General features: G+C 35.1%; 1 protein-coding gene across 2 annotated transcripts in view; it reads left to right on the top strand.

Annotated features, from left to right (window-relative positions):
- Nucleotides 1-13,750, top strand: part of LOC123552257 (E3 ubiquitin-protein ligase SHPRH-like) — a 41,272-nt gene that overhangs the window by 4,858 nt on the left and 22,664 nt on the right. For both annotated transcript variants that reach the window (XM_045341767.2, XM_045341766.2), the window contains exons 3-12: nt 1,187-1,393; nt 2,248-2,323; nt 2,537-2,691; nt 3,476-4,011; nt 4,664-4,771; nt 5,130-5,256; nt 5,744-5,823; nt 6,420-6,464; nt 7,008-7,086; nt 13,014-13,177. In XM_045341767.2, coding sequence (XP_045197702.2) covers nt 1,187-1,393; nt 2,248-2,323; nt 2,537-2,691; nt 3,476-4,011; nt 4,664-4,771; nt 5,130-5,256; nt 5,744-5,823; nt 6,420-6,464; nt 7,008-7,086; nt 13,014-13,177 — 1,577 coding nt within the window. The remainder of the gene's footprint in view (nt 1-1,186; nt 1,394-2,247; nt 2,324-2,536; nt 2,692-3,475; nt 4,012-4,663; nt 4,772-5,129; nt 5,257-5,743; nt 5,824-6,419; nt 6,465-7,007; nt 7,087-13,013; nt 13,178-13,750) is intronic.

Here is a 13,750-nt window from a genome sequence, read left to right as displayed (position 1 = left end):
AATGATAGAAATGAAATTCATAATATGGCAACACTCAGCAGTAATGACTTAAGTACTGTGTAAAGGAACATGAAAACTAGGTCACACAAGATGACCACAGAACCAGTTTTGACTGGTTCATTCCAGGAGAGTAACTGTGCCAATTCATAGAAATCTACAAACATGTTCTGCATTACAAAATGGGGTGATATAAGCAACCAATCAAAATAAGGGGAAAAATACACAGTCATCAAAATTTAGAACTAGTAACTGGCTAAAACCAGTTTTACCCATTTAAATTTTTGTATGTCATATGATCAGTTGATACGAACGTCCAATGAAAGTAAAGGCTACTTTGCAAACAAGTCAAAAGAATATTGACTATTGCAGTGATTATACATATTTTTGAATGTAAATAGTTCTTACACAGCTACTTACATGTACATGTAGTTTGTTTTTGTTTTCAGGGCTTCTTTTTCTTCTGTAATTTAGGGTTTGTTCTGTTTTAACATACAGGCATCCCCTCAGAAGATTTCATTTGAAATATGTAGTTTTCTCCTGAAACTGATTTAGCATCAGATTCAGCATTTTTATTTTTCTTTGCCTATATATGGAAAAAACATCAAGGGCATGCCTTCCTCTCTTCATTGAAAAAGCTTGTTTTAAAAGTCAAACAGACACAGTTCAGGTCCTAATTCATACGTCAACTTTCAAGTGTTAATGGTGGAGGAAAACCCAAGTACCCCTTGGAGAATTATTTCAGGCACAAGTGGACACCTGAGTAGAACCATGACTTTCTCGCATGACATGTGCAGGGCTTGAACCCACAGTGACCTCGAAGTCAAAAACCTTAACCATTCAGCCACAAAGGCTATGAATATTTATAGAGATATTGAAACACTGCTAGCTTGAGCATCAATTGGCTCCTCACTTTTTTAACTTTGGATCCTCGAAACCATCAGTAATGTTGCTCATTCCCTTAAAGCCTGTAGCAATCATAGTCAGTGCATTCATCTAGTTTCATAACAGTGATACAGACACAGACCTCAAGGCATTATTATTGTTTTAAATATACATTTCAATTTTTTTCTCTTTTTTTTTTTCTTCAATATTGAAGCTTTCCAAGACATTGTAAGGATGTCCATTTTGATAAACGCTACCTGCATGATATAAATTTTTTAGAATTTTATTGTATGTTTATATCTAGATTATGATGATCTGCCGTATACCAAGAAGCATGACATAGATGAGCTATACAGGGTGATTAAAGAACGGCACATGGCAGGATTCGGTCAGGTTCTTCCAGGTATACAGCATCCAGACCTGTTACCTAGGTTACGACCATATCAGCAGCAAGCTATCACATGGATGTTGGAAAAAGAAAGACATGTACAAGTTAAGGATAGTTCTGAAGGTAAATAGTTGTTTATGTTTTAAAAGTGAGATATTTTAAAGTCACTGACTTTTGTGCAAGTTAGAGGCTGTAATTTATGAAAGTAATGCTTCATTTAATGGGCTCTTTGGCAGCTCTGGAGTATTTAATGTACTCCATGGCAATTCAGCAGGAACTTTTAATGTACTCCATGGCAATTCAGCAGTAACATGTAATGTACTATATGACAACTACACAGGAGTATTTATTGTACTCCATGGTAACTCAACAGGAGTATTTAATGTATTATATGGCAACTCAACTGGATCATTTAATGTACTCCATGGCAACTCAACATGAGTGTTTAATTAAGAAATAATTTATAGCAAAAGAGTGCTTTAACACTATTTATGCACATGGGCGGTTATACGTTGGGCATAAGAATTGCACGAGGGCGCAGCCCGAGTGAAATTATTTGTACGACGTATCACGCCTAAGTATATAAATAGTGTTAAAAGACTCTTTTGCTATAAACTATTTTGATTCTAATATGCTCTTGATCTGAAACAGTAGATAAAATATAGAAGCACTCTTTCTTGGTCACAACAAAAACTTTGACGTCAGTGCATGTTAACATGATGTCCTTCTAACGTAAGTGTTTTAACAGAGACAAGCATATTAGAATGTACTCTATGGCAGCTCAACAGAAGTATTTATTGTATTCCATGACAACTCAGCTTTAGCATTTAATGTATTCCACAGCAACTCAACTTGAGCATTTAATGTAAATATGTAACATGAGCATTTAACATATTATATGGCAACACAAGAGGAGCATTTAGTGTACTCCATAGCAGTTTAATGTCATTTCTGTCTCTGTTCTACACATATTTCAGATGATCTGCATATACTATACAAGAAGATTGTAACGATGGATGGTCAGACGCTGTATTTTCACAAATATGCTGGGGTGTGAGTAGTAATTTTTCACATACATGTATCTTAATTTTTGATATGCTTTTTTTGACACAAAAATTGCTTAATCATTTTTTCTCTTCTCAATGTCATTACAGTTAAGATCTTTTTGCACTGAGGTTACAGGTCTTTGTATCCTGTTTCAAGTAGAATGTGATACAGAACCGTATATTTGAATTTGTTAATTTAATTATCTTGATTTTTTTCTAGATGTTTGCTGGAGCGTCCCTGTTGTGTCCCCGCCCCTCCTGGTGGTATATTAGGGGAGGAGATGGGTCTGGGGAAAACCGTAGAGGTCCTGGCATGTATGCTTCATAATCCACGGGAAACTGTTCCACTACCAGATCCACTACCAGTTGTTGAAGGTAACATATTATTTCCCTCGGAACATGGCATATGTCCGAAGTAAATTAGCTTTTAGTTTATCTGAATAAACAGGTACATATTTCAGTTTTATTGAAGATGATATTGTGGTCAAACAGTGATGTGCTACATCCTGTTTCGCAGAATGAAATTCTTACCAATATTTTCCGACCAAAAAATGAGGCCGTGATTGCATGCTGTGAAATTAATAATATTTGTGGGTTACTGGTTTTCATGGATTTCATGGTTTAGTGAATCCACAAGTTTAATTCTCAGTGAACAGGTTATATTTCCATTCATTTTATATTCAAAGTTTGAAATCCACAAATTGATACCTCAATGAAATAGCCCTTTTTGCCCAAACCATGAAATTAAATGAGCCGTGCCATGGGAAAACCAACATAGTGGGTGTGCGACCAGCATGGATCCAGACCAGCCTGCGCATCCGCGCAGTCTGGTCAGGATCCATGCTGTTCGCTAACAGTTTCTCTAATTCCAATAGGCTTTGAAAGCAAACAGCATGGATCCTGACCAGACTGCGTGGATGTGCAGGCTGGTCTGGATCCATGCTGGTCGCAAACCCACTATGTTGGTTTTCCCATGGCACGGTTCAAATGATTTTGCAGTATTAAAGTATGAAAACTCTTCTTTTGAATATGATGAGAGTAAATACAAGAACAATAGTTTAAAGTATTAAAATACAAGTTCAGGATGGCCATGTTGTAGACTTTGATTCTGTGGGGTATCGTTCAATTTACTGTTAGTTTTTGTAATTTTTCATTTCAGACCTGGTTGAGATAGAAACAAACAAAAAGAAGAAGAGAAAAAGAAAGAGGAAAAGGATCAGTTCTTTCTCATCAGATTCAGATGATGATACACTTATTTATTCTGATTTGAATAATGAAAAAGTGTCACCTGATCTCAATTCAGAAACAAGTAACCAATCAGATTGCAGAGACTTGAAAAGAATGGACCAATCAAATCACAATGATTTAAAAACTGCAGAGAATGTTAGTGATAAAAAAACTGACTGTGATATAGATACAGAGGGTCAAAGTGGTTATAAAACCAGAAATATAACAGTCCCTGGTCATATAAAAGAATTTAAGAATATTTTCACAGAAAGGCCAGAGGTTCATAAGGCAGAATTTGAATGTTTATGTGGTGCTACAGGCTTGGAGGCACACAGAGGTAGAAGAAAGAGGAAGCATGCAGTCCAGTGTACAAAATGCCATCTGTGGCAGCATGCTGAATGTGTCAACTATGATGTGAAGGATCCATACAGGGGGGAGTTCAAATGTCCACACTGTCATGTTGCTTCGGTAGGTACTGTTAACCTTTACCCTGCTATATTTCTAAAATGGACTGATGGGCAGTACCACTTATTACTGAAAGGATGTTCACTGAAAATTTACTGACTGAATAGTGAACAGTGCAAATCATGATCAACCTGTATGGAGGCAAAGGCAAAATCTCTTGCCACCAGCAGGCCAAAGGTTAAAGAATAGTGAGAGCTGTTCTATTCACTTGGGTGTCGGCATCATTGTTGGTGTCACACCTTGGTTAAAGTTTTGGGTGCAAGTTCATATCTCTTGAACCATTGCATATGTTGGATTGAAACAAGGCTTCCAACTCACCAAACCTACTGAAATAACAAAGTTAAATAACTCTTGGTTGAGTTTAATTCAAATTATGGCACTTTCTTTACTTAGAAAATTCTGTTAATGTTATGTGTACCAATCCAGCTATATCTCAGTAACAGCTGTATGTATTAGATTAAAACTTCATACAGTAATTTGTATGCATGTCGTATATATTGGATGTCATTTTCCCAATGGTACACTTATGTCAAACCAATCATGGTAGTGTAGAGCTGTCTTACTCTGTTTAACTTTTCAGAAAAAATATATTTTGAAAATATGCCAGAAAGAATTAGTTTTGAACCCAACTTTGCAGTACAAATGTATGTTTCAGGACCCAGTTTCTTCAGGAGCAACCCTGATTATCTCACCTTTCTCTATAGCTCATCAGTGGGTGGAGGAAATATTGAAACATGTCAAAAAGGAGGCAATCAATGTGTTTGTAAGTGACTGTTTTACACTGAAATTTCATATTAAACTCTGTTTAGATAGATACATACATGTAATAGTCTGAAGAGGCAAGGGCCAGCAAAACATAACCAGTACTTTACCGAACAAGTGCCTGTAATTCTGTGCAGTTTTGGCACATACAAAGCTTAGTTATATAAATGTTAAAATGTCTATAGTTGAAATGAAGTCCTAAATTAGAATAGAGGATGAATGAAATGACAATTTGCATTCTTTTTTCAAAATGTTTTTATAAAGAAAACTTTTTCAAGTTTTTGTGCATTAGTATGAAATTTTGTCCATCACAATGTGTCTCTGGAAAAAAATGAGCTTCTCATCTTTATTATTTCTAGATGTATAATGGTGTACATAAACAAGGATTTATTCAGCCTCGTACCTTGGCCAAGCAGGATATTGTAATAACAACATATGAAACACTTCGGAAAGAGATAGACTATGTAGATCTTCCACATTGTAACAGTAAGTGTGAACTTTCTTCAAGTTACACATGTATTTTAGTCTGGGAGTGATTTCAAACAGATATTTTATACTGAGAAGTAATGATAAGCATTTTTACTCCAAGTTCGTGAGGCCATCCCATCCTCTTCCCAAAACACACAGGTATACCTGTGTTCCATATACTAGTAAATAATTGTTGTTATGGCTGAATTGGTCCTAACTTTACTCTTGCCCCTGCTCTTTTCTTAGTCAATGACCTTTCAGCTGTGTGACTGACACTGACCCAATACTTACCACCTTATGGTTTCTGTTGAGCCTAACAACTACCCACATCCAGCTGGCTTACGGAAGGTCGGTGGTTCTAGCCAGGTGCCTGCTCGTGATGAAATAATGCACGGAGGGGTACCTGGGGTCTTCCTCCACCATTAAAGCTGGAAAGTCGCCATATGACCTATCATGTGTCGGTGCGACGTTAATTCCAACTAACAACTACCAATTTCCATTGTAGGTTCTGAGGGTAGGAAGTTGAGATATGCAAAGAGGTTCATGGCTATACCAAGCCCTATGACTGCTGTAGAATGGTGGAGGGTATGTAAAGATATTTCTTCCCTTTCAAATAAATCACTTTATATTGTCTTATATGGAGGAATCTGCTTATATGCAATAGATCAGTCTTATAAGTATCAGCTGCTGGGCAATTTGCATTTTATGTAGACTTTATAGAATAAAGAAAACAAATTATATAAATATTTTCTACAATAATAATATTAATAATTATTGAAATTTTGTAAAAAGCTTTACCATACTATGCTTTTGTTTATTATTAAACCTTTCAAAGTACCTAAATTAATGATGAGAAATCATAGACTTGTTAAATTTTGAAACTGGCTTTGCTACTGTAAAATTATTTCATTTTGTTAGAAGGAAATTTTGCGTGTTTGACCAAAATGGGTAATGCGTTTGGATATGAATTTGTAGATTTAAAGTTTTGAGCATATGTGTTGGAATTTTACTTTTTTGTGTACCTACTCAACCACATAATAACTACAAATTAGTCTCCCCAAAAACTAATGATTTTACAATATTTCACTTTGTCTTTTCAAGAGGGAGAATTTATCCTCATAAATACATTGTAATTTTTGAACTGATTGTTTTTGAAATGCTTCTGTTTTCTTTTTTTATAGATCTGTCTTGATGAAGCACAGATGGTTGAATGCACCACCACAAAGGTGAGAAAATAGAAACGGGTAACTGAATGCAATTATGTACTACGGTACTTTGAGGTCTGATTTTAGATGATTTAACAAAAAAATGTGGCTTTTACTTTTGCTCAAGTGATTTTCACTATATTTTACAATAAACCTGTCTATTGCCATATTATTATGTTTACAATTGATATTTTTGATAATATTTATGTTTTTACATGAACGTTTTTAAAGATGTTTTCAGTTTATGTTTTCAGTGTAACTTCATCTCAGCGATATATGACCTTTTTTGTGTTGATTCGCCATAAAACCCAACTCACTCACTCACTCACTCACACTTTACAATAAACTATTAAAACTTTTAATTCTGGAGGGCTGGTGAAATAGGTCATATATCAGCCATGTCTTCAATATCTCAAGGTTTGATATAGGCTTTAAGATAAATCTTTGTTTTCATTTCTTCAAAAATATTTTTCTGTTGTGCTCATGACATCATCTATTCGGTCAAATGAAATAAAGAACCATTTCGGTTCTGTTTCAGTGATTTTTCATGCTGTTTGTTTTCAGACAGCAGAAATGGCATTACGACTGAGTGCAATAAACAGATGGTGTGTCACAGGTACTCCTATACAGAAGAGTGTAGATGGTGGGTACTGTTAACCATTTCATAGTCAATATGATAAATTTTGTTGAAGATGTAAATGTTGTCAAATGACATCGGATTATTGCTAATGTTGTAGTGAGATCATACAACAATGTACCTGAATTGTTTCTCACCGTTTATTCAGATCATTCACTTAAACTGTTTATGTGTTAAATTGCAGTCATTTCACATGCTGTGTTCATTTCTCGTCATATATTGTCTTTAGACCATCTCCTTATCAAACTGTGTGTAGACGGAGCGATATATTGTATTTAAACCATCTCACATACTGTTAGAAGACAATGTCACACACTGTATTTAGACCATTTTATTGACAAACACTGTTAGATAATGTCACTGCCCTATGGAGATCATATCAAGCAGTATTTAAAACCTTGTCTTGAAAAGTATTTAGACTGCCTTTCATATCCTTTGCGCACCGGTAACGTAGTGAAACAGGTAAAAATTTTGAGTCCTCAAAAATGGGCCAATCTTTACAGTGAATGCCTATAAGTCTTTTAAATGGGGTAAATTTTTCTGTCCTCAAAACCTGACCCCATTTTAGGGTAGGAACCCTGAAACTTTAATTATTTTATTTTTAATTCCTGAAATTGAAACGTTTATTACATATTTTTCTAAAAAGCGGACTTAAAATTTTCTTTCACTATCTTAATATTTTACCTGTTAAATTCATGATAAATAAATTTTGTTAGGAATGTCTTTATTTAAAATACCTATTTTTAGCTCGACTATTCGAAGAATAAGTAGAGCTATCCTACTCACCATGGCGTCGGCGTCGGCGTCGGCGTCACACCCTGGTTAAGTTTTTCGTACCAGTCCACATTTTGACAAAGTCTTTTGAGATAAAGCTTTGAAACTTTCAACACTTGTTTACCATCATCATGTCCAGTTATAGGCAAGAGTACATAACTCTGTCAAGCATTTTGACTGAATTATGGCCCCTTTTGACTTAGAAATCTTGGTTAAGTTTTTCGTACCAGTTCATATTTTGACAAAGTCTTTTGAGATAAAGCTTTGAAACTTTCAACACTTGTTTACCATCACCATGTCCAGTTATAGGCAAGAGTACATAACTCTGTCAAGCATTTTGACTGAATTATGGCCCCTTTTGACTTAGAAATCTTGGTTAAGTTTTTCGTACCAGTTCATATTTTGACAAAGTCTTTTGAGATAAAGCTTTGAAACTTTCAACACTTGTTTACCATCACCATGTCCAGTTGTAGGCAAGAGTACATAACTCCATCAAGCATTTTGACTGAATTATGGCCCCTTTTTGACTTAGAAATCCTGGTTAAGTTTTTCGTACCAGTCCACATTTTGACAAAGTCTTTTGAGATAAAGCTTTGAAACTTTCAACACTTGTTTACCATCACAATATCCAGTTGTAGGCAAGAGTACATAACTCCATCAAGCATTTTGACTGAATTATGGCCCCTTTTGACTTAGAAATCTTGGTTAAGTTTTTCGTACCAGTTTATATTTTGTGTAAAGTGTTTGACATATGGCTTTGAAACTTTTATATCTTGTTCAGTATAATAGTCTCTATCAATAGGCAAGAGTACGTAACTCTCTCCTCTTTTTTGGCTGAATTATGGCCCTTTTTGAACTTGGAAACTGGTTCTGTTTTGTATATGTCCATGTTTTGTCAAGACTATTTGACATATGTCTTTTAAACTTTAAACACTTGTTTATCATTATGATTTCCATCTCTAGGCAAGAGTACATAACTCTGACAACTATTTTGACTGAATTATGGCCCTTTTTGGACTTTCAAATTTGTTCAGTTTTTCCTACAAGTCAGTGTTTTGTCAAAACTATTTGAACTGTGGCTTTGAAACTTTTAACACTAGTTTATCAACATGATTTCCATCTGTAGGCAAGAGTACATAACTCTGTCAACTATTTTGACTGAATTGTGGCCCCTTTTGGACTTGGAGATAAGTTAAATTTTTCATATAAGTCCATGTTTTGCCTAACATATAACTTAACATATTTGCCATCATGGTCACACATTGCCATTTAGTGCAAGACTAATCGAAATCCACAAATACAGGAACATTTTTTGTTTAATCCATTTTTTTGTTTAGTCTGAAAATCTATGGAAATATTTTGACCCCATTCTTCAATCAATTCTTCGAATAGTCGAGCGCGCTGTCATCCGACAGCTCTTGTTATCGATATAAATCAATAAACTGTCAAATTTGTATAATTTAAACATTCTTGAAAAAACCATGACCTATTTAAATTCCAGTCACGCATAATAAAGCCTTATAAGACAGGGATCATCCTAGGTCAAAATTTTAGGGAGAAGTGACTTCTCCCTCCGCAGAATTTAGGGAGAAATCGAGGAATTTAAGGAGAAGATTTGACAGTATTCAGTTTCCTGCCTATAATTATATATTTCCACTTTCTGTGGGTCTTGCTATAACTTATAAACAGTAATTATTTAAGGAAATTGATTATTGCATTATCATTTTCATGAATTTATAAATAAAGTATTAACTTAGCTATGAAAAAGTCGCCTTAACATTTTTATCCGAAATTTACACGTCCAAAACCCGTAAATTTATCAGGTGCACGATCGAAACGCCATGAAAATTTTCATTCATGTTTCGATTCTCGTGCTTTAAAAATGCCAGATTCTTGCATCAACTTGTTCAGATTTATACATCTAACTGATATATTTATTAATCTTTATCAAAATAATACCAAACTCGTAGATATTGGCGATCTTTTTACAATAATTTTGTACAGCAGTTGAGACGTCCGCAGAATCGTATTTTTGTGCCCCCCCCATGAGTGGTGGGGGCATATAGATTTGGTCTTGTCCGTGCGTCTGTGCGTCTGTCCATCCGTCGGTCCGAAGTTCACGACGCGCCTAGCTCGAAAAGTATTTGATATAAATTGATGAAACCTTGCATGAGTCTTTATCATGATATGAACTTGCGCACCTCCTAATTTTCGTCTAGCTCCGCCCCCTATTTTCAGAGTTATGGCCCCTGAAATAGTCAAAAATGCACATTTTTACCTTGTGACACGCCTAGCTCAAAAAGTATTTGATATAGATTCATGAAACCTTGCATGAGTCTTTATCATGATATGAACTTGCGCACCTCCTATTTTTCGTCTGGGTCCACCCCCTATTTTCAGAGTTATGGTCCCTGAAATAATCAAAAATGCATATTTTTACCTTGTGACACGCCTAGCTCAAAAAGTATTTGATATAGATTCATGAAACCTTGCATGAATCTTAATCATGATATGAACTTGCGCACCTCCCATTTTTCATCAGGCTCCGCCCCCTATTTTCAGAGTTATGGCCCCTGAAATAGTCAAAAATGCACTTTTTCACCTTGTGACATGCCAAGCTCAAAAAGTATTTGATATAGATTCATGAAACCTTGCATGAGTCTTAATCATGATATGATCTTGCGCACCTCCCATTTTTCGTCTGACTCTGCCCCCTATTTTCAGAGTTATGGCCCCTGAAATAGTCAAAAATGCACATTTTTACCTTGTGACAAGCCTAGCTCAAGAAATATTTGATATAGATTCATGAAACCTTGCAAGAGTCTTAATCATGATATGAACTTGCGCACCTCCTATTTTTCATCTGACTCCGCCCCCTATTTTCAGAGTTACTGCCCCTGAAATAGTCAAAAATGCACATTTTCACCTTGTGACATGCCTACCTCAAAAAGTATTTGATATAAATTCATGAAACCTTGCATGAGTCTTAATCATGATATGAACTTGCGCACATCCTATTTTTCATTTGGGTCCACCCCCTATTTTTAGAGTTATGGCCCCTGAAATAGTCAGAAATGTACATTTTCACCTTGTGACGCACCTAGCTCAAAAAGTATATTTATAGTATAAATGGTTGAAAACTTGCATAAATCTTAATCATGATATAAACTTGCACTCCTCTAATTTTTTGGCTGGCTCCACCCCCTATTTTTAAAGTTATGGCCCCTGAAATAGCAAAAAAAATGCACTTTTTTCACCTAATTATGCACTTTTTTACCTAATTATTTGCCTAGCTCAAAAAGTATTAGATGTAAATTCAGGAAACCTTGCTGGAGTCTTTATCGTGATGTGACTTTGCACACTTAGCATTCTTCTTGAAAATCTTAGCTTTTATTACAGAGTTATGGCCCTTGAAATAGCCAAAATAGTGGATTTTTTGTTTGTGATGCTCATAGCTCAAAAAGTATATGGCCTAGAATAATGAATCCTTTTCTCCTTTTCATAAAGTGTTTGTTGAGGCTATACCCTCAAACTGAGACTGCAAACATTTGAATTGTTGCCCCTTATTTGTGACAAATGTACCAGTTGGGGGGCACACCCTGTGTCCTACAGACACATTCTAGTTTTTTATCAACAGTGCCCAGGCAATTCATTTACAGAAATTGACCGTATTTGAAATATTTTTTGAAGTAAGTTTTAATAAAATCGATAAATAATATACAATTGATGCATAAGATCATGCACTCGTTAAGTTTATCGGCTTTTTACACGCCGATTGAAAATTTTCTAAATGGCGGCAGCTTACAATATTATTGATTAACACTGTGGGATATTAACAATATGATTGGCTGAAGTTTGACAGGTGAGTAGAGGGGGTTGACTATGGATTTATCAGTAATTTAAATCTAGAATATGCATCAAGTTTCACAACTTTAAGTAAACAGATTACAACACTCAGAAAAACTTGGCGATTCGGATTTCGCCTGGAGGCGATAATTAGACGAAGTGGCCGACTTTACAGCGACGATATCGCTCAAATCGCCTTGTAGGATGATCCCTGTAAGACAAACATACGACATATGTAGATTTGGAGACAATATATGGGTTATCTTGATAAAATTATGAAAGTGATCAATAAAATCAATCTTAATGGTAATATCGATCATTATTGATTATTTTTGAAATACGTATTTGAAAATTGTGGGTATGTTGGCAAAAGTTAGGACTCTTTATCCGGTAAGGTACGCAACCATATCTGTTAAGTTTATCGACGTTCCAATAGTTGCTAAAGTTGCTAAAACACAGCAGAAATGACAATATTTGTTTGAACGTGAATACACAATAGGATGGTTCACATACATGTTCATATTTTATAATACTGCCTACTTTATTCATTCTATATAATTATAATAAATAATACGTGGATTGCCTGTAGCATATATGAATGGGTTCTATGTTAACAGTTTTTGCAATACCTGAAAGCACTGTATCGTTGAAGAACATATATTTGGTTCTTACCCAAATGAGCACTGTATCGTTGAAGAATGTATATTTGGCTATTTTATACGCTTTTATACGGTAAAAGAAACCATTATCATGAAAATCTGCTCTTGAGCTGAAGAAACAGCTACAACCGAGAAAAACATATTCGGGTTCATTTTAACGTTGTTAAACCTATTTTTATTTTAAAATACGTCAAATCCACAGTCCGGTTTAAAAAACCTCAAAAAAAGGCACCTGTCTTATAACGTAACAGGCAATCGCTGTAAAGATTGGCCTGTTTTTGAGTCAACGAAATTTTTACCTGTTTCAGTACGCTACAGGCGATCACTGTAAAGATTGGTCAGGTGCGGAAAGGATATATGGTATTTAACTTGTATTCTTCTGTACCAAAGTCTGTATGTGAATCATGTCATGTGGTATACAGGATGTACCACATACAGTGAAACACAGCTCACTTTAGCTATAGGTGTTTTAAAACCTTGGCTCGCTTGAATGGTCCATGGTCGTTTTTTCTTATATTTACTATGTTTTTATCGCTCAAAATCCAGGATAACTTAAGCATTTTGTTTGTTCGAGCGCTCAGTGTTTTACAGTGACATATTTCAAGACATTATTGGATGCAAATTCAAGTTTAATATGTCATATATCTGTTACAGATCTGTACGGACTTTTACTGTTTCTTGGTGTTGATCCATACTGGGTACATATGTGGTGGAATAAACTTGTATTCACACCATTCTGTCATGGTTTTCCAAATGCAATGCATGACCTGCTCACCTCTGTTCTGTGGAGAACTGTGAAAAATGATGTCCTTGATCAGGTTGGTGCATATATATATAAATATAGAACATACAGTTCATGAAGGTTAGCCTCAGTGCTGTAAGATATGACTTCGTTAGACATTGTCCAGAATAATTTATGTCTACGAAAGAGAGAACTACCAGCCTTCAAGGAAAAGAGCTTGTAACAGACATTTATAAATTTGTGTTTCCTTCAGCTATGTATTTAAATATAATCCATATGACACCAATGTTCTAAAAGGCTTAGCTTTGACTGTACCAGAGTTCATTAATGAAGTAGGTAAGGGTTTCGGAATTTTTTTGCTGAGGTTTGATTGACTTTAACAGTTAAAGTTACTTGTAACAAGTTAATGTTCATAGAAATCATATTAGACTGGTCCTTTGTGAACCATTTTAGGACAGGGAACCAGATTAGAAATGAAATTGGCTTTAGTCTCGGGGTATAAATGTTGATGTAGTGCATAATGTTACATAGTCTCCTTACCATTGATATAAACTTGAGATGTTGTACACAAATTTATGTGTACATTTAAACTTTCTTCTTCCTGAATGTGATATTTAAATTTTCCTGATTGTTTTCATTAATAGAAATT

The sequence above is a fragment of the Mercenaria mercenaria genome, chromosome 4, assembly GCF_021730395.1.
Source record: "Mercenaria mercenaria strain notata chromosome 4, MADL_Memer_1, whole genome shotgun sequence".
Classification (NCBI taxonomy): Eukaryota; Metazoa; Mollusca; class Bivalvia; order Venerida; family Veneridae; genus Mercenaria; species Mercenaria mercenaria.
This window is presented reverse-complemented; position numbering and strand designations above follow the sequence as displayed.